The sequence below is a fragment of the Lygodium microphyllum genome, chromosome 19, assembly GCF_053477565.2.
Source record: "Lygodium microphyllum isolate KBCC chromosome 19, Lygodium_microphyllum_v1.1.10, whole genome shotgun sequence".
NCBI classification, from domain to species: Eukaryota; Viridiplantae; Streptophyta; class Polypodiopsida; order Schizaeales; family Lygodiaceae; genus Lygodium; species Lygodium microphyllum.
Genome location: NC_141153.1, coordinates 27,246,112 through 27,273,126, shown reverse-complemented (window position 1 = coordinate 27,273,126; position 27,015 = coordinate 27,246,112). Strand labels below are relative to the sequence as shown.

The window sequence follows — 27,015 nt, the reverse complement described above, 5'->3', positions numbered from 1 at the left end:
TTTGGATAGCCATGTGCTCAAGACCCCTTGTGCTTGCGGGTTATCATTTTACCACTTTTGCTAGGGTTGTTGAAAACCCTCATGTGCTTAATGCTAGGGGCCTAGGGCTATCTAAGGATGCCACGTAGGTTTGGAGCTATGATCTCATGTGGTTGACCATGGGGGCTATCTAATAAAAGTGCTTCACGTAGGTTATGGAGCTACGATAAGTCTTCTTCTTTATCGCTGGTTGGCTTCAAAATTCAATCGCGTGTACCACAAAAAGAGGAACAATTAAGACATTTCATATGGAGTATGGACGGGTCTCAAGTCAACGAGAGACACTCCAGCTTGAAGCTCAGGCATCAGGAGCAGCATCGGTCCGCCTGCAAGCCCTAACTGACGCGGAAGCAAGGCAGCCATGTCTCACTTCGGACGCTCGGGACCTCCAGACATTCGTGACACATACTCGCTCCTTGTCCTCAACATCACATTCCGTATGCTCTCTCTCTCTCTCTCTCTCTCTCTCTCTCTCTCTCTCTCTCTCTCTCTCTCTCTCGCTTTCCGCTTCATTTTTTGTCTGTCTCCCTGTCCCAACCTAGCAGTTATTTTCTTGTTCTTCCTTTATGTTCCTCTTTTTTTCAACGGATATCATTACCACATGTCTTTGAAAGGGTCTGTGCCCGTGCTCTGTACATACATCTGCAGCGTCTGTTAATTTTCTCCAATTAATTGTGGTCGAGTTCTTTTTTGGATACAGTTTCTGAGGTAACAGTTCCAACACGAGGAATTCAGAAACCTCTGCTCAAAGCATGGTAATTTGGTTCAGTAATTGATGAGATTCACGTCGTTGCCTGTTCTCGTCGCCAGTTAGTAGATTGCTTCTTAGTTTTAACCGCGTGTTTCACTCTGTCCCCCCTTCATCTGGCGAAAGTTTAATAGTTCGGTTTTGTAACTTAATGGTAAAACGGGCAAAGCATTTTCGGAGTTAGTTTCGCGTTTATCATCTGTGGCAGGCAGTTAAAATGCCTAAGCCTGTTTATTATCAAATGGGAAAAGCTCATGAAAACTGACATTTCCGGCCTTTTGAGGATAATGCTCATGGTCGAACAACCTTTTTAGTGGGCCAAAGTGTTTTAAGTACAACGTGTATGATTGTGAGCCCATTTGAAAGACATGAACGAAGTACGAGAAGAAGTTGTATGGTCAATATGGGACATCAACCTTGAGTTTAGGTCATCTACATGGCCGACAAGATGCCCTTGAGTTAAAGTGACTTTGACATGATGTTTGAGTATACTATGTTGTCTTTTTAATCACATTTAATGCTGTAAGAAAAGGTGTGTTGACTTGAAAGTTGCAGGATAATATTAAGTTGATGTTTATTGGACAGGGACAACTGCAGATGATCTTTACCCCTTATTTGATCGATATGGAAAAGTGATAGACATTTTTATTCCTAGAGATAGAAGGTCAGCGCCTCACTGTTTCATACTTTTGCCTTTTGTTTTGTTTTGCAATGCTTCAACTTTAGACTGTTTATAATCACACCATTTGCTTGTTGACCTGGTCCTTGAAGTTACTTGAAAATGCTGAATAAACATTTTGGTCAATCATTGTAGTGAGCTTAAGGAATGCTTCTGTTGTGTTGGATGTTGAAGAAGTGGAGATTCTCGAGGTTTTGCATTTGTCAGATATAAATATGCTGATGAAGCTCAAAAGGCAATTGAGCGACTTGATGGTAAGAGATCCATTCATAGTCCTTCTATTGAGAGATCAAGCAAGGGAGGGAGGGAGTGAGTCATGTTATCGGTCTATAAGGCAAAACCGTGCGCATAACTAATCAATTGCATATATTATCAATGATGCACTAAGAAAGGCAAAACTAGTAGAAGTGGAAGCTATTTGTGTCTACAAAGAGTTTGTGGCTTTCCTACTTCTATTCTGTTTTTCATCTTCATTTTTCAAGGAAGGTCATATGATTTCTCCTTGGCGGGTGTTGAAACCTACTAGTGTTGGGATGAAGGTTTTTGACAAGAGGCTTTGGAGCTCCAAGTTCAAGATTGCTAGATGCTTAGCGGAGGTCTATTTTGGCCAAGGTAGCAAGTGTATTCCATGGATATGGGGTGCAAATGTGTATGAATTGCGTAGTAGTCCTGTGCAATGTGGATTTGCTGTTGGAGGTCTTTGCTGCATTTATCATGCGGGTCATATTTGCAGTTATGAGCGAGAGTATCGTTTTGTCTTTGGATGCTCTCAATTATATGTTGTGGGCTTTTTAAGACCAGTGTCTTATAGTTGGTATTAAGGTCGACTTCTTCACGATTGCATGAAGAAACAAAGAGCCTAAATTTGATAGGTGAAGGTGAAATTGCTATTTAAGAGGTGCTACTACATAACTTTGTCTTTTGTATAAGAGCCGACATCTTGGGGCTATGGTTTCACTAAGCACCTACTAGTGACACCCATCCATACTAAAGATTGGTCAAAGCACTCTCATCTTTATCCCCTAGCTGGCGATAATGTTGTCTTGGTACCAACTTAGTGTAGTGCAGCCATCATTGCTTAGTGCTACCTACTCATCTTACGACTTCTCTATTCTCTTTTCCAAGCACATACTCAATCGTGAAGGTGCACTTGGAGAGAGATTGCCACCATTGCAATAGACACAATCATGTCTTGTTGAGGTAGTGGAAAGCTTATTGGTTCTTCTTTTTCAAAGACCTTGTCCTATAACGCTTGCTAGCATTCCAAAACACCATAAAGGGCTCATAGAAGCCTACCAATCTCAAAAGAGGGTAGTGCTCAATGAGGACTTGTAGAACATTGTCATTAAAATAACATGCCTATTCGATATGCCTTTACCACTTGATGATCACCTTAATGGCCACAAAAAGATGGAATGGTGGACAATGACAAGGCTAGGGATAGGGATGGGGCTGGCCAAAGCTAGGGAATGAAGATGACGACAAGGGCAATTAAAAAATTGGCCATGGTGCTCACAACATTGGCTATTGACAACTAACCTTTTGGGCATTAGGGGTGACTAGGTTTTAACACATCCTAGAAGTTAGGATGGCCAAAGGCTCTTCTAGCATGAGCTCCCTCATGGGTGCTCTAGGGTTATAGTGGTTAAGTTTGATAATGGAACCCATGTCTCATTTGCATAGCTTTATCCTGGTATCACCCCTGTTGGACTAAAGACCTAAGGTGGCTCTCCTTGCACAACTCTATTGGAGTGGGCATGTGGTATGGGACGCCAACTCTTGTGGTAGCTTGTCCTCTTTGCTGTTGGCTCCCATGGTTGGGGGTGATTCCATTTTGGCTTGGGAGCTTGGAGGTGAGCATGAAGTCCTTTTCCTTATGTTTATTAATGTGCTTGTACGGCTTGGAGCATGGGTGGACTTTTGTTCCCATGGTGCTCTTTGTGATGTATGACATATGTGGCTCGTGCCCTTCCAAGAGGACCATTGATGCCACCATTCTTCAGGCCAAGTTGTTTTAATTACTATATGCCCTTGCTACATCTTTCACAACTGTTGCAGAAGATTGAGGGTGTGAGTGTTGGCCTTGGTTGTTGCAAAAAGGAAAAATATGGTAAGCCTCCTTTTGTACAAAATTTTCCCCAAATCTTTTCAGGCAAGCTTACACAGTCCATTGTAGAAGGCCAATAGTGAAGTAGCTTTCTTCCATGAGGATCTCATGATTTATTTGTTTATTCTCTTTTTACAGACTGTTTTGTTTTTTCTTGGTGGTCCACTTATTTATGCGAGAGAATTTTTCTTGATTTCATGGCTTGAGTTGCTTCATAATGTGTATGTGTTTCAAAATGACATGCATGCCTTTGACAATAACTATGAAGCTATCTCCTTTTCCTTCTACAAGGGTTATTGGTAGGCCTGGGCCGTGGCTATTGTGAGATGTTCTAACTTCTAGATGTCCTTGAACAGTGGTGCTTGTCAAAAGACGACGTACCGGCGAGACAGTAGGGTTTGCAGGGAGGTACACAGAGTGAACTCGGCAAACATTGAGAAGAGAAGAGAAGAGAGAATAAACTCTGATGAATGGAATGATGAAGATCTGAATCATGGAGTGAATGTGATACAAGGGAACAAGGGTGCCGTAGCACAAGGAAGATGATGAAGACAACCATGAACCACGAATTGCAATGTTCTCCTGAAGGGATGTGAGGGCAGTGGAGAGGCTAGAGTGAAGAGGTGATAGACTAAATGAATCAACTGTGTTAAATGAGTGACAGAGGCAGCCTATAAATAGGCAAGAGACTGTCTAGGGTGGCACCAGGAGGGAGGGCGCCGGTTGTCTAGGGTGGTGCTCCACTGTGGGCACCCAGCCCCTTTTTGGGGTTGTCCACTGTGAAACCCCAAATGCAAAACGCGAAACCCTAAACACAAAACACAGAACGCAAAACTATGGATGAAGGGTTTTTGAACACCCCCTCTCAGGCCCAAAAAGGTGAACAAGAGGAGTGAGATGGAGATGGAATGGTACATGTTGAAGAATGCTCATGCAATAGGTGCCACTTAGACAGTGTCCCTTGTGGAGAAATTGTTCACTTGCCCAAGCACCCTAGTACAAAGATGATGAAATCATGCAATGCATAGGAGGAATGTCGGACTTTGTGTGGTGCCGAGAACCATAAGGATATGCTCGTACTCAATCTCAAGGGGTGGCTCCATGTTGACCAAGTGACCAAGGCAAGAAGAAGAGGAGGAAGAAGATGTAGAGGATCCCTAAGATCCAAGATTTCCACCTAAAAGGTAACATGCAGTAAAGAACAATAGATAGAGTGAATTGGAGAACCCGAAACTCAACCTCGGGAGAGAAGCCACTAGCTCCATGATTCCATGCTGGAAAAAATACGAAGGCCTAGCCACCAGGTCGTTGCTGAAGACCCAAGGATCTAGGTAGATCCTCTAGATCCTTTGTATGAGGAGAGGAAATGATTGCTCAAAGGAGAGCCATTCCTTGAAAGTGAAAGGTGGTGGTGTGTGAAGAACTTCATGGCACATAGGGTCCCTCTCTGAATCGGAAGGAGTAGAAGTAGGAGCCCCCTTTGAAGCCAAAGAACTAGAAGCCCCCTCTGAGGGTGAAGTAAGAAAATCCCCCTCTGAATCCCACTCTGAGAGAGAAAGGGAATCCAACCACTCGTGGCTCACGGATTGTGAAGCATCTGATGACGAAGGAAGTGTCGCCAGTCGCGCCGAAGAAGGTATTTGGGGCTCAGAAGAAGAAATTGGAAAGCACTCGGAAGTGGCCTCTCGAAATTGAGTGGAAGAGGGTGGGGAAGAAGGAGGCTCAAGATGAGCCAAGGGTGGGGAACAGTCGTGGGCTCTCAGGAGAGTGGACTGGGGAGGAGACGTGGGCCATGGAAGCCACTGTACCCAAAAGTGGGTGGGGGAAACCTTCGTGCAATGGGGTGGTCTCCAGGAGGGCTTATTTCCTCATAAGGTATTAGAGCCTCTCTGTGCTCAAAAGGACTTAGTGCGCGTCGGTTGCTGCTTATCGCCTTGAGTATAATACTTTGATAGCCGATGCAGAATGATCTCTGTGGCCTAGAAAGGAGAGGTGGCATAGGAAGTGTCAGGTGGGAGACGCATATACTCGGGGGGGTGGGGGTGGTGAGCAAAGGTCGAAATCGGCTAGCATCGGTGGTGTGTCTGGTGATGCCACAGTAGGTGTACCCAGTAGTCTCTCCATTTGTTAGGGAAGAAGCCATGGGTACCATTGTGCCTCGCTGAAGAAGGAAGTGTTGGAAGAGGTCAGCCATGAACCACAAACCGCAATGTCCGCCTCAAGGGGTGTGAGGGCAGTGTGAAGCACGAACCACAATGTTCGCCGCAAGGGGTGGGAGGGCAGTGGAAGGGCTGGAAGTGAGTTGCCAGCTGCAGGGAGGAGCTGCCAGCTGTGAACACAACTTGCAGCAGTCAGGGATGAGCCACTAGTAGTCAGGGAAGCCGCCAGCTGTCAAATGAAGGGTAGACTGATGGTCAGAGAGGAAGAAGATTGCTGCCAGATGTTGCCTGGCTGAAATGCAGGCTGAAAAGGCAAGGGGAGGTGCTGGAATACTGCCAGGTGCAGCAAAAGAGCTGCTAGTGGTAAACGCAGCAAAGGGGAGGTGGAGGCGGCAGCAGCAGCCCTGAACGCAGGCTGGAAAACAGCAAACACAGGAGGGAGCAGCCGCCAATTAGGGTGTTGATGCAGCGGAAGAAAAAGAAAAGTGGATGCCGAACCCGCCACCGGTCTTTGCCTTCACTGGAGTGGAGGATCTTTGCCACTGTTTGAGTAGATCTAGCTCTAATACCATGTCAAAAGACGACGTACCAGCAAGACAGTAGGGTTTGCGGGGAGGAACACAGTTTGAACTCGGCAAACACCGAGAAGAGAAGAGAAGAGAGAAGAAACTCTGATGAATGGAATGATGAAGATCTGAATCATGGAGTGAATGTGATACAAGGGAACAAGGGTGTTGTAGCACAAGGAAGATGATGAAGACGACCACGAACCACGAACCGCAATGTCCTCTTGAAGGGGTGTTAGGGCAGTGGAGAGGGCCGAGGCTGGAGAGAGGAGGTGATGGACTGAATGAATCAGCCTTGTCAAATGAGTGACAGAGGCAGCCTATAAATAGGCAAGAGACTGTCTAGGGTGGCCCCCGGAGGGAGGGCGCCAGCTGTCTAGGGTGGTGCCCCACTGTGGGTGCCCAGCCCCTTTTTGGGGCTGTCCACTGTGAAACACTAAACGCTAAATGCAGAACGCAAAACTATTGGTGAAGGGTTTCTTAACAGTGCCTAACTCAAAGTGGTCATTCATAACTTGCTAATTTGCTCATGGATGATGGAACTTTTAAATTTCAGTGGAAATACTCTTATTGTACATGAGATATTATTTGTGCTGAACATTGCTCATTTAGGGGCATCCGTAATTTTCAGTTCTAGGTTTTATTATATATGTCCAAAACTTCAATGCTTAATGTGCCAATATCTTCTATTGTAATGTTGGTTCTCAACATACACCCAATCAAATGTGTTGGATCTTTTTTCTTGTTTTTATCCTTTTTTTCCCGGAAAATGAATCTGTTTTGCTTGTGTTACAGGCAAGAATGTGGATGGGCGAAATATAGCAGTTCAGTTTGCAAAATACGGACGGGGAATGGAAATGATGTAAGACTGAGTAGCATATTTGTATACTGCTAAGTATCTACTGCCAGTGCCATTTGTGGCACCATTATGGAGTTTTCTTATTCTTGCTGCTGCAACAAGACCTTTAGTGTGTCTGGCAACTTTTCCATTTTTGAGAAATGGTGTGTACTATTCTTGTATGCAGTCATAAAGGAAAAATAACTCAGGAAAATATCAAGTGGAAACGATCACGCAGCCGGAGTCCAAGGCGGGGAAGGTGAGGCTTCTACATTACTCATCTTCCGGGTTACCTGTTTTGGTGCTATTTTATGTTCCTCCCTTTTTCCTAGTTACTTTTCTTCACCAGTTCTCTCCTTAAGTATTCCTTTTCGATTCATTCCTCCATTTTTCTTGGCAGCATTGCTACTTGATTTTGTGTGAAGATTGAGGCATTTAACTGGAACTTCATCAGAAACGATCTTGTTAAATTGACTTCTGCCTGCAGAAACTATTGCCTTGGACTGCCTTTGTGTATGGTCCATGCAGAAGTTGTGACTCACCTGTGTATAATGAAGCTAATTGTTACTCTCAAGATGAGCTTCAGAAGTTCTCTGTCACCGTGGACTGCTTCAATGAACAAAGTGTGTAGGTGTCCCAAAGCAATCAACAAGCAGGGGTCCTGAGAACGTGCATAGAACTTGATATAGATGTGAAAGCCAAGAGACTGAAAGCAGAAGAGTGCTGGCGCCCAGACTGCTGTATACTTGTACGGAGGAAATGCACATAATGTACATGAGCTCTGCTTCTTAGGGAGACCTGAATAAAATAGTAGGTGACCTCCACCCCTTTTATTAAACTGATAACTAGCTTGACTTTTTTGTAGATCAGGTTGTACTTGCAAATACATAATATCCCTGAAAATGGAAAAAATCTGCGACGTGACATACACATTACACTCTTGTAATTCAATGCCAACATGGCAGCAGATAGATCTATGCTTAAGACATGAAGACTCCAGCACAAATGCAGGCAAGGGTCATGTTTTCACAGTACCTATTTGGAGTTGGAAAACGTGTTTAATCAGACTAACTGATCATGCCACTGACAAGGTTGTCTATGTTTGATGGATGTGACAATTCACTTAACTTATAGAATGCCCATTTTTTAGGGGAGAGAGTCAAACTTCCTAGAGGACCCATTTTTTGAGTCCAAGTTTTACCTAATGACATTAAGAAAGGCTCCAAAATTGCCTCAATGGCCCATAAAAGCATAGAAGGTCCCTCTAAGAGTGACTTGAATTCTTAAGCCTTGAAGGTAGATTGATTTTCCTCCAAACATATTTCACTCACAAACTTGGAAATAAGCTTATGACTTTAATTCTAGAAGATATATCCAACCATATCTAGAAAAGGTATCAACTAGGAGCTTAAGGTACTTTGCCTTACTTAAAGAAGTGATGCATATGGGCTTGCTAAGTGGATGTTTGGAGCTAAGGGGAAAAATAGGGATGACACTCAAAAAATAGTAAGTTTTGTGTTTTGGTAATGGTTTCTAAATTTGTTTCTATTCTTGACAGTTCTTAGCTAAAAAAGGAAGGCTATAGAGAAGAGATAGGTCACACAAGCTACCAATTCTTACATTACAAGAGCAATAAGAAAGCCACATTGATGTATTGTTGATCCACCATGCAAAAGGGTTGTTTTTTTTCTCATCTTACTCTTAGTTTACTCTCCTTTCTTCTATAAGAAGAGCTTATTTCTCCTCATTCTACATAGTTTCCTTGGCTGTAATCTCATGTACAATAGTTGAAGTTAGCCCAATGTTGGCTGGAGCCCTCTCCATCATCATTCCTTCATCTGTTATTCTTTAATGTCTCCATATTTCCTCTTCTTTCCTAGCTATTTAGGACAACAAATTTGTAAATTCATTAGATGTCCACTTTTCAAGCTCTTATTCTAGTTGATCCATCATGTAGAAGGGTAGTTTTTTTCCTACTCTCAGTTTGTAAGGAAATCAACTGTCTTATTCCATGGCAAATGTATATATGGGGTGCATGTGCGCATGCACATCTTTTACATGATCTTGTGAGAGTGAGAACTACTTCTCTTCACTTTCAAGTTAATTGTAATTGAGCTTATCCCTAAGGGACTCTTGGGTTGAGTAGAAATACATTCCTTTGTGGGGGGGGCGGGGGGGACACATCAAGAGACTCTACTTGGTTTGCAATACATACATTTGTTGCTATAGAATGGATTATCTAAGCGCTACCATAACTCAAATTGGGAGGAGCAAAGAGTGGAGGATGTGAGAGTGCACAACAAATGCAAATCATGGAGATGAAGAAAGAAGAGAAGAGAGATACAAAGTGAACATAGAGAAAGAAGAAACAAATTTGTATTGATTGGAATGTTGAATACAAGGTTGCTATAGTCAGCCCTTGCATGCAGTTTGACTGTGTTAGTGAGGGCACTGGAATGTGACAAAGAAAGAGGAGAATATAGGCAATGAGATAGAATGGAGGAGAACAAATTGATGACAGAGAGTGGTGAAATCCTGACATCATATCTAGATATGCAATCCCAAAGTGGCTGACCTGCTACTTGACGAGTTGAAAATGCTAAATTAGGGTACTTGTATTCTTTAGTGTAGAAATACTGGGCATCTAGGATTGCTAAGGGGTGGTTGTGAAATGCTACCCAAAACTTGTGGGACAGGTAGACTAGTTGAAAAGGCACATGAATGGCTGAGAATGACCACCAATTGATGGGTAGGCTCATCTTCAACCCTCAATTTGTCAGCATTTTTAAAGTGCTCATCGTTGTAAATTTTTAAACAATTATCACGTTTAGCCTCAAGTATCCATTCTTTCTGTTTTCTTGAATGATTAAACCTGAAAAATAAGTGAATATCATAATTGCGAGCATACTAGGTCGTTCGGGGCGTTTACATATCCATGTTCGTAAGTCCATGGATCGATAGAAGATTGAAGTCTAAATTTGGAACGTGTAGGACTCTAGTTAAAAAATCTTGTCTATTGGGAATAAGTGGTATATTGCTCACACCTTGAACAAGTAGAGAAGAATTGTTACCCATGATTGAGCCCCCTTTGTAGTGGAGATCATGTATCCAATCATACTGGTAGATCACATGGCTATATACTCCATTGTCCACTAGCCAAGGCATCTTTGGAGAAGTAACAAGTGTGGTGTCATCAACCACATAGAGATGAACAAAAGACGTACTCTCATGTGGTTGTTGTAGCCTTGGACTTCTACTCTTCATTTTGCCGTTGGTCAAAGATGGGTGTATTTCTTTCAACATTTTTTCTCCAGATAGGTCGTCCCTCCCTTGTTCTAAAGTTGTGTGTGTGTGTATGTGTCTCTCTTTGTGTTTCTCTGTCTCTCTGTCTTGATATAGATCCTTCGGAGGGGGTTCCTCCTGTACATCCGGATGCATGCTTATGTGGAAAGCATATGAGAGTGTTCAATCGAGGCCATCTATCCAAGTCGTTAAGGATGACTAATCCATGTGTGCCTTCCAAGGCTAGGAGGTGGTCACTCTAATCTGTGCACTCAGTTGTGGCTTGTGATTTCCTGGTGAGCCCCATCTCCTTTGGTGCTCTCTCTTTGTGTACATGTGGTCCTTAATCTTGAAGAAGGGAACCTGTCTTTGTGCCGTATGAGCATGGAAGTGCCCCACCAAGAGAACATCTCCAATGCTGGAATAATGCATAATATCCTCATATATGGTGAATCTGGTGACGCCCCCGTGCCCGTTCCACCTCCCTCCCCCTTCTGGTGCATATGGAAAATGTTTAGCTGCAAAGTAGCTCATTGCCATGTATATATTATGGTGGCGATGTGTATGTATTCGGATGCACATGAAGCTAGCATGGTGGACTATCTCTTAGGGCTCTTATCCCTCATCCCCAATATATAATCCTTTAGAGTGTCCCCTCATCCAGTAGCAGTGGGAGCTGACCACACCTAACTATAGTTTACCATCACTTGTAGACATGATGTGATACCTCCAGTGAGCAACCACCCGAGATTCCCCAGATACCACTTCACTAGATTGACGACGAGTATTTACTCGGATCATCTCTATTGAAGCTTGCAGGAGATAGATCCCCACACACCCCTAGAGGACTTTATAGCATAGCTTGTTAATGCACTTCACATCTCAATTGCCATATATTTTTCCCACACACATACTTGTACCACCTCCCCGACCAAGAATGTCCCACAGAATAGCTGGCATAACGAGGAGTGCAAGGAAATCGGTCTTTGTCTCTTGTAAGGCGAAACACAATTAGGAGCCTTCAGCCCATACACCCATCATCTCCCTAGACATGTGGCATGCATATGCTACCTCATTATACTAGGTACATGGGCATCCCTTGTTGCCCCGACCACTAGCTAGAGGACAAATCCATGTCGTCTACTTCTTTAGCACAACGAGGGTGTACGATGCCATCAATAGACTACAGAGAGACTGGGTCCAAGACCATGATGGACTAGTAGCAGAGCACCTATCACATGCTAGAGATATCCTAGTATCCCTTCTAGCCCACCTGCTCAACAGGGCCTTGTGTGAAGGCTTTCCCAGCTAGTTGGTCAACTAATACTATAGTACCAATCCTGAAATGTAAAGACCCCATGGTTCCTATGAGATATAGGACGGTCATGGTTGGCCATGTGCCAGCCAAGCTTTATGGATTGATACTAGAGCATGGGCTAAGCAAAGAGCATGGGCTAAGCAAATGGGCAAAGAAGCACCAACATCAAGCATGTGGATAGGTAGGGATTAGGAGGGGTTACTGCACTCTGATCATATCCTCACACTCCGAGCCATCATTGAGGAGAGCAAGGCATAGGGGAGGTGGGTATACTACCGCTTTGTGGATTTTCGTAAGGCCTTTCACATAGTACCATGTGCTTAAGCTCATGCAGAGACTACATGAGCTAGAGGTCCGAATGGAGATGAGTTGGGGGGTACTAGGACTGTACGCATTTGTTAGAGGACCAGTACGAGTAGAAGGGGTGCGGGAGGAGATCACCAGTGACATTTGGGTGAAATAGGGATGCCTATTCTTACCTACTCTATTCAGCCTTTATATTGATGAGATATCAAACTACATTGATGGACTTGGAGGGGAGGGAGCTAGCCCTAGGGGGGAGCATTGATACTCATACCTACTGTATGCCGATGACATAGTCCTCATCTCCAACACATCGGAGGGATTGCAATGCTATCTAGATGCACTACATGCCTTTGGTCAAGAGAGGGATTGCAATGCTATCTAGATGCACTACATGCCTTTTGTCAAGATAGAGATCTCATAGTGAACCTTAGGAAATCAAGGTTATGGTGTTCAACACTTCTTTCTAGTGGATTCAATGATCAATACCCGATGGCCTACATGGAGAGGAAATAGTGGAGGTGGTCCAAAGATATGTTTACTTGGGGATTATATTTTTCGGGCCGAGATTCACATTGGGGAGAGCAGCAGAGGATAGATTGACACGAGGCTATGTGGCTCTAGGGTGGATGGAGAGTTCATGTGCACACATATAGCTTCAGGAGCCTCGGACCAACACTTATGTATGGGTGGGAGTAGATGGAGAGACCCCTAGTACTAACGATTTCATGGATGATTCGAAGTAAGCCCTATGTATGGCATAGGCCCTCTTCCAGATGATGAGTTTCTTGTATATTGTCTAGACAACTAGCATTACGGGGGGATATTGAGTGTCGGTAAGCTCAGAAAGAGGCATGATTATAGTTACATGCATTACACATGGATCACCTCCCACCACTACAATATAACTTGGATTGTCCTCACGTGGAGCTCACCTGAGAGGAGCTGAACCACAACATCAGGATGGACATTATTAAGATACACACAGCCAGGACATGGGTGACCCCTACTGAGGACGCGGGGATGAAGATGGCTTTCTACCGGAAGCATCTTCTACACATATCATTGATGGCTTTGTTGTCCTCTTGACATACATGAATGCACATGGTGTATGATGCACCATTGGACAGCTCCGCACATCCTCACACCATCTCCGTATTGAGATAGGTAGATACGGCTTAGACTCCCTCCCTCAGAGGACAGGATTTGCCAGCTTTGTGAGCTCGAGCCAGAGATAGAGGAGCACTACTTGTGCAAATGCCCAATGTACTACAAGATTTGAGGGTGCTTCCATGGCTTGTTTAGAGAGGGATTTGGGCCACTATCCAAGTTTATGGATTTCTCAGATCAAAGATGTCTTGGGCTCTTCTTACTGGAGCTACGCTGCCACAGAGGACCCCTCTTACGGACGCGGCAGGGAGACATGGAGCCACACACTAGCGTGCACTCACAGAGTTCTACAGAGCATCGACTACTCCCTCCACTACAGAGTCCTCATGAGTCCAATCGATGGCCCCACCATGGGGGACAACTCTAGACACAGCCATAGGGAGGTGCAAAGCCCATCGCCCATGCCCACTGCCCTCGCAGAAGGCATCATCTGTAGACACAAAGGATACCACATTGTCATCAAGGGACAATACCTCGCTGCCTCAGCTTCTCTATGCTAGATAGACCCACGAGAGATGGCCTCTTATAGACATTAACATAACTTTCTTTCTCTCTTTCTTTCTTTCTTCCTCCCTTGCTCCATGACTGAATGGGTGAAGTGGAATGTGGAAGAAAGCTATAAATAGTACATCAATAGGAATGGGCCAGCTATCAATAAAAGCACACTTGTCGACCAGCTCAAGGTGCCAATTAAGACACTAAATGGCTAATAAAAGGGCCGCTCTCACACATGAAAATAGCCACGAAATGTACAATGCTAATAATATTGTGGTATAATGCCTAGTTTGGGCAAGGATGAGGCGGAGAGACAACTATGGCCAAGCAATGCCTTGTCTGAAGTTCTACTTGTACAAAAGAAAAGACATATGTTTGTCAAGAATAATTGAAGACCATGAACCATCCAAAGTGACATTGGCAATACTAACAGCAATGAGTATGCTAGTGCCGGTACACTACAAGCTGTAGCAACCTTGTGCCAGATTTCCTGGCCGTGGCCTATGACTGTGTTTGCTTTTCTTGTGGGGAGAACTGTGTAACCTCTAAGCTAATACTTCTAAAGCACTAATGGAAGTAGATAAGTTGCAGTATTTTTTGGTTGTTTTGTTTTTCCTGTTTACAGGAGATTGTAGTAGTTTTATGGATTACTCCAGGCAGGAGGCTCTTGGCCGAGTTGTACAAGGATCAGCTTTTGAATAACCTGTTTAACTCTTTAAGAAGCAGATTTTTCAACTTACCTGTGTGGAACTCATTGTAGAGTCATAGTAGGTGTTTTAGGGCAACTGTTCATTTGTTGTAGGGTGCTCGACAAGATCAACATGATCCTGATCTGCATATTTTTGAAGTGACAAGTGTAAGGTATCCACAACTTTAATCACAAAGAGGGAGTGAGAGAGAGAAAAAATGAAAAACCATATCGTAAGGTCTGTTAGCAGTCATGTTTGTCATGCCTTGTCATCTCCTGCTTGTGAGTCTCAGTCTGAGTTAGAAGAGGATTTTAGGAGCTTTGACTTGTCTATCACTTCTTTTGATGGAGGAGGTAGCTCATTCTAGATCACTTAGTTTATTGCGTTTCAATGCATTTTCTCCTCTAGTATGGATTTTATGTGCATTTCCTGGGGCAATTTCTGCATTCTTCAGCCTGCCTCACCTCCCGGACATTGTCCACCCTTTTTGGGATTTTTTTGAGCATTTCTAGCATTTTTACCGACCAGCATTAAATGCTGGTTGGACATATTTTTGGGCCCAAATTTTAGGTCGGCCAGTTGGGATTTTTTTGCTATTTATAGCCATTTCCCACTCGGTGGTCAAATAGATAATCATCTTCCCTCCTTCCTTGGCAGGTGTACACTCTGACTGTGTCATCTTCCTCCACCTTTGGTGCTGCCATCATCATCAGCCTGATCTGGTCCCCTCACTGATGCTGTGGGCTGCATGCAGGGATTGATCAGTCCTTCTGTATTCAACATTTGTTCCTTGTTCAATGCACATTTCTTTTCTTCTTCTCTTGCAGATTGTCTCTCTTCCTCTGTGTTCAAGTTCCTTCTTCCGTTGCGTACCCTCACATGGTACCAAAGCATGGCATTTGAGAGCAACACATAGTTCATGAGGCCATCCACATCTGCGTTTGCTGAAAACACAAGCGCCTAGTAGCTAGCGATTGCATCTGGTGCTCAGGCATCATCATCTGGAGGCTATTGGGTGGAGATGATTGTTTATTGGCCAGGCAACTACCTTTTGCAGCCAAACCCAACCTTTCAAGAGCAAGCGACAACATTCAAATCAGCGTTTTGGTGCTTTTGCATCCTTTGTGAGTAATCGATAGTATTTTCTCCCTCAGGCAGACGACCTACATTGAGATCTCTGTATCCTATAGCCGATTCCTTCTATCTTGGGGCTATCCATAGCCAAACGCAACTTTTTGTGGATGTTTTGTAGATATATACAAAGATGTCTTACCACCAATTCTTTGTTGACTTAGAGGATGAGATCTCTGTTCCTTCCTATGAGAGACGGAGAGATTTTCGTGCTAGTTCATGTGATGATTGGAGGCCACCTAGCCAGTTTGTACGAGATTCCTCTCCTCCTTGTTCTCTCTATGTTTCACAGAAGGCTCATTCTGTTGGCCTTCATATGCCTTCCACAGCACCCTTTATATAGGTGCTGTACTTCCTTCTTTACCCAAAGAAGACCGGCTTGATGGTTCCAACCACTCGCTTTGGTCATGTAAGGTGGAGTGTATCCTTGATACCTTCGATTTTTGGGAGTTTGTTACCCACCCTATTCTCCGTCCAGTGGAGGATCCCACCGTTGGATCATGCGGTCTTATGGGATCGGCTCAACTCATGAGCTTGATCTTTCCTCTTTATAAGCTTACAAGATTTTTTTCTAGTGCATGTGCGCATGTTACGGAAAGCAACGGAAGTGTGGACTAAGCTTACTTCTTTGTACCATCAGAAGACGTTTGGCCATCGGATTACTCTCAAGAAGAAATTACGGGTGCTTGCTATTGACGATTCTTCTTTCATGAAGAATCATATCAACAATTTGGAGGATATGAAGGATGAGCTTGCGCCCCTTGGCAAGATGATCTCTTTAGAGGATATGGCCATGATTCTTTTGACTCACTTGTCATCTCCTCGGTTTGATGTTTTCTACACCAGCCTTTTTACATGAAGGACCCGTGAGAAGCTTCTATGGGAGAAGCTTGCCCCGCTTGTTTTGGAGCATGACGAGCGTGCCAAAGAGGTAGCTAGTGGATCCACCTCCACCAAAGCTTTTGTTGCAGGTTCAAGAGGGGGGACACAGAAGAAAGGGAAGTCATAGGTTAAAAGACAGGAGAGTTCTTTAGGTTCTGACTTTGACTCCGAGAAGCCTAAATGTCCATATTGTGGAAAGGGGACACATTCAGGGGAGAAATGTTGGAAGAAGTACCCTCACCTTCGTTTGGGAGCGAAGGATGGAGCTAAAACATTCGAGCCTTCTACCTCTACTCCAACGGTTACCCATGAGTCAGTGTTCCTTCATATTGTTGACTTGGGGAGCCTTCTGCCATGATTGCCTCATCTTTTGAGAGGCCTTGGCTGGTTGATAGTGGAGCTTCTAGTCATATGATTCCACGAGGTGATTTGTTGCAGGATCTATGCCCTTTTGAGGGTTCAGTCACTATTGGTGACATTGTTTCGGTGCCTATTTGTGGTGTTGGCACTTTGCCTTTATTTTTCGACTGCGCATCGAGCTCCCTTTTATAGGCTCTTTATGTTTCGGACTTGGGCTTTCCACTCCTCTTAGTCTATGGCCTTACTAGGCTTGGTACCCGGGTTGTCTTTACAGAGTAGGCCATTTGTATTGAGGATTCTTCTACAGGGGCTGTTATCGCGATAGGTTGGCAGGAGAGCGGGCTTTATAGGCTTCATTTCCCTTCTCTTGTGCAGGGTCCTTCGAGGCAATTGTCTATTGCTACACCCATTCCCGCTTGTGCACCCTCTTTTCCACAAGTTCCTTCCCATCCCCCACCCTCTCCTCGGGTGGTTTCCTCGTACCCCCCATCCCTTTCAGAGGGGGATGATCTTGGTGATGCGGTTGTGGATTTTCTAGCCCCTATTGTTTGAGAGGGGGTTTTTCATGATCTTGAGGAGCTTCTTCATCGGCAATCTTCATCAACAGACTTCATCGACATTGGCATTCCTCTTGCCACCCCAGGATCCGTTTCTCCCTTGGCCTTCCGCCACATCCAAGATCTGAGAGGGGATGTTAGCAGTCATGTTTGTCATGCCTTGTCATCTCCTGCTTGTGAGCCTCACTTTGAGTCGGACGAGGACTTTAGGAGCTCTGACTTGTCTATCACTTTTTTGATGGAGAAGGTAGCTTATTCTAGATCACTTAGTTTATTGCATTTCAGCATTTTCTCCTCCAATTGGGATTTTATGTGCATTTCTTGGAGCAATTTTTGCATTCTTCAGCCTACCTTACTTGTTGGACATTGTTCATCCTTTTTGGGATTTTTTTGACAACTTTTGGCATTTTTACCCACATTAAATGCTGGTCGGACATATTCTTAGCCCTAAATTTCAAGTTGGCCAGTTTTTGGGATTTTTGGCTATTTATAGCCATTTTCCACTTGGCAGTCAGTTAGATTATCATCTTCCCTCCTTCCTTGGCAGGTGCACACTCCGACTCCATCATCTTCCTTTGTCTTCGGTGCTACCATCATCATCAGCCTGATCTGGTGCCCTCACTGACGTTGTGGGCTGCGTGCAGGGACTGATCAGTCCTCCTTTTGTATTCAGCATTTGTTCCTTGTTTAGTGCAGGTTTCTTTTCTTCTTCTCTTGCGGATTGTCTCTCTTCCTTGTGTTCGAGTTTCTTCTAGCATAACAAAAAATTTCAGTATAGCAGATTTTTTTTTTCTGCGATCTCTCTTATGAAAAGGTCTAAGTAAATATCGACCAACTAGAGCCGACCAACAATTTTGTAAGGTGTCGCTTGACCGAAATGACAAGATATTCAATGTTCATTTTCCACAAAAACAGAAAAACACCACTAAAGCCAGCTTTCAACAAGCTGCCCAAAACTTTTTAAAAGCGAACCAACCAAGAATTTAGGGCAAAGTGGCTTGCCAATTTTCAGCAATATCATCCTCATTACACAAGTTGCTGCATTGATAGCTAAGACATCTAGTCCAAACTCCTTGATGCTTTGCCAAAATTTCTCCAAATTCTTGACATGAAAAGTGGCTGCAAACACATGTTTAGCCTAGTTACTAGGTGGTGGTAGCTTAAAAGTACTATACATGTTAGGAAGAGCAAAAAGCTGCTCATAGTAAGCAGTGGTCAGTCATGGCAGCAGGTTGACGTGTTGGTGAAGTGGCTAATAATCCCCAACTCTGTAAAGATGTTGGCTAAGTATGATATTGACAAGTTTTTTCATTCATGTTTTATTTTTGTGCATTTATTGCAGTCTTGGCTTTCCAGCTGTTTGTCAACAGCTATCTTGATTGATTTAGGGCCAATTGCTTAACAAGCTACTTGTTGTTGTGTGCTGTGCATATCTTGGAAATATATCTTGAATGACTTCCCGCACAACCAGTTTTCTTAGAAAATCTCGTAGAAGTTTGGTTATGAATTGGTTCCTCAAAGAGCTGTCAGATATGTAATTTGTGTGTTTACTTTCCAACCCTACCTGCCCACCCCACCCCCCCTTATTCTGTCTGGATTTGTTGTTGTCATTACAGAGATGATTATAGGGAGAGGGATCATAGCCGAGGAACTCGCAACCATGATAGATATGACCAAGATCGGTATTCACATCACAAACGGGATTATGACCGTCGACAGCGCAGTCGCAGTAGGAGTGGGAGCCGAAGTCCAAGCCGGAATAAAATGAAGGAGCTTGATGAAAGGCATCCTTACACCAGTACGCCTGATAGAAGGGATCCTCCTGGCAGGTTAGCTTCGTTTGGAAGCTCTGCAAGTTTGTAGCGGTTATGTTTCAAGTCACAGGTTTATATGATAGTCTGGTTTCTTGGCTACAAAAGATATCATCATGTGTGAATCTAGTATTGACAGATGTTTAAACAATTGGAGTTCCACTGTTAGTGTTCTCATATGTAACATTTTCCTTCCCTTTTATGCACAATCAGCCCCTCACAAAGAGAGAATTTATCCCCCAACCACCGGAGCCAACCTGCAAAAGGTGGTGAGTCGGCAGATGAAATAGGAGGCTCCTCAAAGGATCAGAGCCATCTCAATCGAAGCAGAAGTGCAACACCAGGGCTTTGATCTTATTCATACAATTCAGATGGGCAGGCAAGGTCAAAAAGCTTTCTAGCTTGACTATACATTTTGATTTTGATTCAACGCTTTCAGGATTTGCTTGTTAAATTTTTTACATTTTGCTCCTGATTCCTGCACATGAAATGCTTTTGATTCTGATAGTTTTTAATCAAAATGCAGGGCCACTAATGTGAAGACCGCTGAAGATGCTGTTATTCGAATATGTATTTTGGGTTGTGAATTTCAGACTGAAATTGATAGTGGGTTGTGCTAATATTGGCAAAAAACTCCAGCTCTCAAAGAACTTCAGGCTCCAGTCTGTGGCCTGTAGGTTTGTTGAACTGGCTGTTACTAGTTTGCTTTCTGGTAAGAGGTTATTTCAGACTACCAGAAAGTGTGGTCTCACTGAAAGCCTACATCAATGTTAGAGTAGAGGTTTGTTTCTGAGACTGAAAGCCTACAACAATGTTAGGGTAGGGGTTTGTTTTTAAATGTTGTAGTCTTGGATAGACTGGCAACTATAGTGGAGTATGTTGTCTGGCAACTTTAGTCGATATATGTTAATGCTGAATCTCACAAAATAATCTGGGCTGTGACTAGTGCTGGCGTGGAATTGTGAGTTATTATGGTGCCAAGTGATGCTGTGAAGGTTGGGAAGGGCTGTTACTTTGCCACCTGCTGCTGATGCTGATGTGCCTGAGCTTTGAGAAAGGAAGCAGTTTTTCATGCTTGGTTATGGTTGTTGTTGCTGTGACGGCTGGAAGGTTTCTGTAAGCTCTTTAGCATGGGTACCACTTTCCTACCACCAAATTCCTACTGGTGCTTTGCTAGGTAATAGAAACGTGTGTTTGCGGGTTGCAGGTTTTAACAGACATGGTTCATCTATGTGCGGAGCAACAGTATGAGGGGTGTGTAGTTTCAAATCTACATTGGTCTATATTTTTTGTAGGTGTTGAAAGACATGGTTCATCTATGCTGGAGCAACAGTTGTGTCTGTGCAGTATTGTTTCGCTCTTCAATGCTGTATAGATATTGTCTTCTGGAGAACTGCTGGGCCAAGATAATGCTCCAGTGGGAAGCGTGTGTGGTCTATACTGTGAGGATTGAAAAAGTCTGCAGAGGGTTGTCATATTTGTGCATTGTGGAGTGTCCTTGCATGTGTCGCACCATGACTGTTTGGTTGGTATGCTCCCATGTGCAGTACTGTCACACTAAACAACCTCCTGGTCTTTGACTGCACTTCCCCAATAGTTTTAAATCTTCGTCCATCTCTGAATCTGCTACTTATTTGTAACTGCGTTTGCCCAATTATACCTGATGTTCCTCCGTCTCTCAGGTTTACTACCTTTGAAGTGACATGCACGAGCTGCTCATTTATTCTGTTTGTTAAGCATGCGCTGGGACTAGCGAAAAGTTTCACATTCTTGTTTTCATTTCAGGTTCATCTTGAGGGTGCCTTTTGAATTTCAGATATGCCATCTGGTCTTTTATGTTTGGTCAGACTGGTCGATTACATTTTAGCCTCTTTTATGCAAGAGTTGGGGCTGTACATGCCATACATTCTGGTCAAGGTTACCGTGACAGGTCATTTAAGGTGCAAGGAAATGAATTTTAAGACATCAGCAAAAAAAAAAATTATGCGTAGGCAGTGATCTTGGTTGATTGGATAGAATTGTTCTCAAGTGACTGTTGAGTTTAGAATCACAAGGTGCTTCGTGCTCAAGTTTTTTTCTGAGGAAAATGGATGGGGCAATGCCAGACTGGAGTGCTGATATATTAATCAGGTGCTTTGTGTAATTTGCACACGTTGGGCAGTAACCAATATGGAATAATGTGTCCTTTTGATATATATATGTCAAGGTACTCCGCACATATGTAACAAGGAAAGCCTACAACAAATTCATAAGCACTACACTTGAGACACAACGAAGTGCAAACATTGTGTCACTTACATGGTGGATCTTATTAGGCGTATGCTTGTGAATTCCTTGGGCTATGGATTGACCCACAGACATACCAATGGATTCTGGGGTAGCTCCATTTCACCCACACATTGTGAAGCTTCCGGTCTTTGTTATCTTTCTCAAAGATGTATGGTTCCAAGCCCTAGAGGCACAACTTAAAAGGATCTCCGCTAACGCATTTTGAGACTGTGTTGACATTGAAATGCCGAAATCCCTCAAAACAATACCATAATGTTAATTGCGATATACTTTGCATACACATGTCAGCTTTGTTGGTCCAACTTAAGAAGGTTCAGGCTGCAAAGTCTCTACTCGGACTGTTAAAATCCGAAAACAATTGGTAACTCCCAGTTCTTTTAGAAACTCTGTGCTCCATCACAAGAGATCACAAGGACCCTCCACACTCTAATGTGAAATATATTAACACACATAGTAAGCATATGTAGGGATGCAGTTGGGATAACCCAGAAAGATGTCCACAAAACAATAGTTGTATATTGCCACTGTCACGGCAACATTATCATTACCAAGAATAACCTCGTTCACATTAAGGTCACATTTAAGGATCTTATTTTGCAGAAAAAGAGAAGGGTAAAGTTTACACTAAGATTGTTTTTTGAGGAAAGAAGAGATGAGAGTAGTAGCGGGATCATTATCCATGTTGGGGGCGGCCCCATGTTTTAGCATAGAAAGCTATATCTTCTCAAACTTTGCCCATGATATTCATAACACATCTTACTCCTTTCAAAATGATCTTCGAAATATGACATTGGAATTTCAATCCCCTTTTCTCCAAAAGAAACATTAGACATTGATTCCAAGTCCAATAATCCTTGACTATGTTGAAAATTTAACGAAAGCTCATGCATGATAGCCCTCAAGCTAGACACACCCCCTAACGAGAGGGAAAATGTGTAATCATTGTTATTCCCTTTAGGGAATACTCAAGCATGGAGTATGGTCATAGTGGCTTGAATGAAGATATTCTCCATAGAAACATGTTGGTCATACAATGGACTCCTCTTTTATCTTGAAAAGCACACTAACAAGAACATCCTTTTGAGTATCTTTGTTTCCTTATGTCAAACCTTTTGTTGATGGTGAACATTATAATTATTTGAGGATATCCTCTTTTCCTTCCTTTTCATTTGATGATAAGAGGAGCCTTGTATAGGTTCATGAGGATGAATTTGCTGGATTGGGCGATAAAGAACTTACTAAGGGTGAAGATATGTCTTGGTGTTTTAGGAATATGTCATTAGCACTAGTTATTGGGAAAATGAAGGACAAGTCTAAATAAGTTACAAATGGTATATTTTAATGGCCTTCTTTGAGACTCTTTGAAAAAAAAGCACTTTGAATGATCTTGATTAAAAACAATATCAAAGTTTTTTAAAAAAAGCTAAAGCTTTCTTAGTAATACTACACCATGCATACGTTAAGACTATTGTCACACGTGACAACAATTGTCAACCTTTGAATAGCTCCAAATAATGTTGTCAAGTGGCTTGTTGAGGAGATTTTAATTTACTTGAAACTTCTACCAAACCTTTGATTCAATCATATGTGATTCTACCATCAAACAAGTGGTGAAGTCTCATCAAGCTTTGGTATCAAATGAGAGTTCTTACATGACTAATTGTAGGTCGGAGCAAGCATTTGATGTTAACTCTCAAGGAGCAAACATTCATGGCAATTCTTATAGAGTAGGTAAGGAGGTTAGATCTAAAGCCAAAACAAAAGTGAATTTGTTGCAATATGAGAAGGAGAAATGACATTGGCACTAGTTTTTGCCGAATATATCTTAATCTACTGTCTAGTGGTATTGTAAATAATCATGCATGTAATTAGTCGCTAGCTAATCTATGAAGGATGTAAATTAGATAAGCCCTAGTCTCAAATTACTTGAAATAGGAGGTAAAATGGCTTCCTTACTGATATGCCTTGTGGTAAGCCTCAAATTACCTTGAATAAGAGGCAAAATTATTGCTAATGTGGACTTAGGCCTTACAAATGCTCCTCAAATCTCAATATTACACCTCCTCCCTTTTAAAACCAAAATGTCCATCTAATCTAAGTTAAGACAAAGAAGAGTTAAATTTGATGCTTTATCTAATTACCTTCTTGCTTGTGGTTTCTCTAGGCTACATTGGTAGCTTGAAAAAGAGGACAAACATTGCATGGAAATATAGTTAATACGTCATGGGAATCAAACAATTGGTTTACTTAAATATATATTCAAGTACATGTGTTAGATGAAATATGCAATCTCAAGAGCTTTTGTGAAAGGAATCTATGGCTCAACCCATCTTAGACCTATAGGTTGAACCATGTGTTCAATAGGGCCATGAGAGTGAAACACAATGTCTTAGAGAGAAGATGAAGAAACAATAAGAAATAATATTATCATAATTGCCACCTCAAACTTGGGTAATATTCAACCTAGAAGACATTTGGGTAGAGCAAGCATGAGAAGAGTTTGAGTTTTCATCCATAGCTTCAAAAATCCTAGATGTGCAAAATGAATTAAGAAGTCTTTTTTGCAAGATATTGGGTGAGTGAATACCAAGGGGAGAAGGCTAGTCCTATAAACACATTGGCTAGAGCACTATAGAGTCCTTGGACCATCTCTTGTGGCCATAGCTTTTACTAGTATGTTGATCCCCTTGGGTACCTTGTTAAATAGGAAACTCTTGATTATTGCAAGCTTTTAATGGTTGAGGGTCCAAATGATGACTCTAACTCAAAAGATAAACAAAGAAGCTCCTCAAAGAATTAGCCTAGATGTTAAATGTGCGAGGAAGATTAAACTTGTGATTATAGAAGCATGGTGTGATATTGGAGCAACTAACACAAAAATATCTTTAGATCTTAATGATAGAAAGCAAGTGTGAGATGGACTTTGGAGCAAGTGTACCATGGGCAGATAAGGAAAAGGAGTGAGAGTTGGGTGACCACGTGGAAGCCATTGCCCTACCTCTTAGTTCAATTGTATTTGAGTTTACCTTTTAAGATTCCATTCTATACCTTTGGTAGAACGTTTGGACTAGATGAGGTAGCAGTTTGATTATAGCTTTATGTGGCCTTAGGATGGCGTTCAACCTACCTTAAGGAAATATGAACTTGTAACACATCAAAATACATTAGACTTATAGAAATTGATTAATTATCCATTTGTGAGATAAGCGAGAAGGATGAGGAAAACCTCCACTCATTAATGGAGCTTCTTAGAAGGTGAGCCTTCATGTGGGCTCTTATACATGAGCATGCTTTTAAGTATACTAGTAGGGTCATTAGCTTGTATAGGATACAAAAACATGAGCAAATACAATAGCTTAGATAGGCCAAGGAGACAAAGGGACATTCCATGACATCATCAACATTTTGCCACATGCTAATGAAGAATTCATCGATAACTAGTAGTCTAATACCTCAACTTGTAGGTTACAAACTTATTGCTCCTTACAAACAAAAAGGAATTGAGGGGAGTTCACCATGGCTTGTTTTGTTGAATAGGCAAAAGCCTAAAAGAGAAGAAGAATCTAAAACCATGTACAGTGTAGTAGATCTAATGCTAGAGGATAGAAGTAAAGTTAGTGTCTTACAAGAATTCCAAGACATGTTTTAATGAAAATACTTAGATATGAAATTGTTCCTTTTTTGAGTTGGTGATTCACACCGTCCTAAGTTAGTCATGTAAAGACCATATCCAATGATTCCTATTATCCTACATAAGTTAAAGAAAGAAACTAAAACCTTAGGACATAGGATTTATTTATGAGATTGAGCCTACTGACTCAGTGTTGCCAACTATTTTGATACTTCAGAAGAATAAGAACACTTGAGTGTATGTAAATCATAAGAAAGTAAATATCCTACTAAAGAGAGACAACTATTCTCTTTTACACAAAGCATACACACTCAAATGTGTGGTTGAAGAACTTGAAGCTTCTTAGGTAGTTTTTCTTGATACGGTCAAAGTGCAAGTCCACCCATGAGACCATTTATGTGTATCAGACACTTTAGATGGAGGACGCATTAGTGTATTTCTTTTTGTGCAATTTTGGCTATTTTTTAGGGGTTTGACCATATTTAGGATTTTTCCTCTTTTTCACCTATATATAGGTGGCATGCCCTTCCAATTTCATTATCCATAATTGATTCTTCATAAGTCAGACGTGCATTTTTTGTAGGCAACCCCTGGCACAAGTGCTGTAGAACCAGTCCCTATGTCACCTACGTTTTTATATAGACAGCCCTTGACACACTTGTTGTAGGAATAGGCTCTGCATTGCTTGCGTTTTTTTCATGTAGCCTCCCTTGAATATGCATTTTGTTGCTAGGAAGTCTCCTTTATGCTAGGTGGTAGCTCTTCTTAGCTGGCCAGTTTGGTGGACAATATCCATTCTTTGCTGTGTTTTAAATGGGTTGGGCGATTTATTTCTTGTGCTATTGGGTGGTCTCTTTCGATTATCCCAAGGACACCTCTTATTGGTCACCTTTATTCTAATGGCAACATCTTCTTTGTTTTCTTGTAGGTATTTCTTGAAGGACATCTATGGTTGATGTGTATGCTATGGGGGATCGTGTGGTTTGGGATCATTTAGATTGACCACCATCTTATTACTCTTCCCCATTAGATTCTTTCGGGGCCTCTAATTTGTGATTGGCATTGATGGCATCTGTTGAGCAGGTGCTAGTCCTATCCTCTCTCTCCACATCTGACAAGTTGGATGGCATGAACTACCCTCTATGGTTGTGCTGCATGGAGTGTCTTCTTGATGATTGTGACCTTTGGGATTTCATTGCAATCCCTATACCCCGACCTATGGTGGATCCTCATGTTGGTGTGACCGTAGATTTGGCAAGTCTATGGGATCGATTGAATGAAAAAGCCTACTCTTCTCACCTCTTGAGTTGTATAGATTTTGTGCTCGTGCATGTTACAGATCTCCGCATTGTTGCAGAGATTTGGAGGATATTGGCGTCTCTCTTCTAGATCCTGACATTTGGGCATTGATTATCTCTTGAGGTTGAAGCTACAATAACTTTTTGCATAGATTTCCCTACAAAGAGGGGTCACATCCATAGGATGGAGGCAATTTGAGATGAGCTTTCATTCCTTGGTATCCAGACATTTCTTTGGAGGACCTAGCTGTGACACCTCTCACATCTTCCATCACCAACATATGATGTGTTCTACACCAATCTTCTCACTTCTTGTAGCTGGGAGACACGTTACATGGCCATGCTTATGCAATTTTATGTACATGTATAGTACAAACCAATTAGAAGAAAGAGAAGAGGAAGAAGTTGGAGTCATCCTCCGACTTTGATACATATTTTTTGGGGAAGTGTTAGAGTATATCCCATGTGTCCTCATTGGGAACTACCCCTTGCACCCTAAGGAGAAGTGTTGGAGGATATACCCTCACCTTCGACCAAGAGCAAAGGGTGCGGAGCCTTCATATACCTCTACTTTGTCACCCACTATTTCCAGTGAGTCAGTGTTTCTACACATTTATCAGGTGGAGGAGCATTCTTTGATTATCTCTTCTTCTGAGCAGTCTT

General features: G+C 42.5%; 1 protein-coding gene across 3 annotated transcripts; it reads left to right on the top strand.

Annotated features, from left to right (window-relative positions):
• Positions 1-266: 266 nt before the first annotated feature.
• LOC148019675 (serine/arginine-rich splicing factor SC35-like) lies at positions 267-20,350 on the top strand. Of its 3 annotated transcripts, XR_015694858.1 has the most exons (9): positions 267-476; positions 1,373-1,451; positions 1,641-1,720; positions 7,094-7,160; positions 7,324-7,395; positions 18,940-19,152; positions 19,348-19,518; positions 19,661-19,915; positions 20,081-20,350. XR_015694858.1 is itself a non-coding variant. In XM_087699793.1 (8 exons), exons 1-7 carry the CDS (start codon positions 401-403, stop codon positions 19,484-19,486), a joined length of 726 nt encoding a protein of 241 aa, XP_087555919.1. In that variant the 5' UTR covers positions 267-400; the 3' UTR covers positions 19,487-19,513; positions 19,661-20,350. The 3 variants fall into 3 exon arrangements, 2 of the variants coding, with proteins under 2 accessions (XP_087555919.1, XP_087555918.1); XM_087699793.1 differs by having other exon boundaries at positions 19,348-19,513; positions 19,661-20,350; XM_087699792.1 differs by having other exon boundaries at positions 19,661-20,350.
• The last annotated feature ends 6,665 nt before the right edge of the window (positions 20,351-27,015 follow it).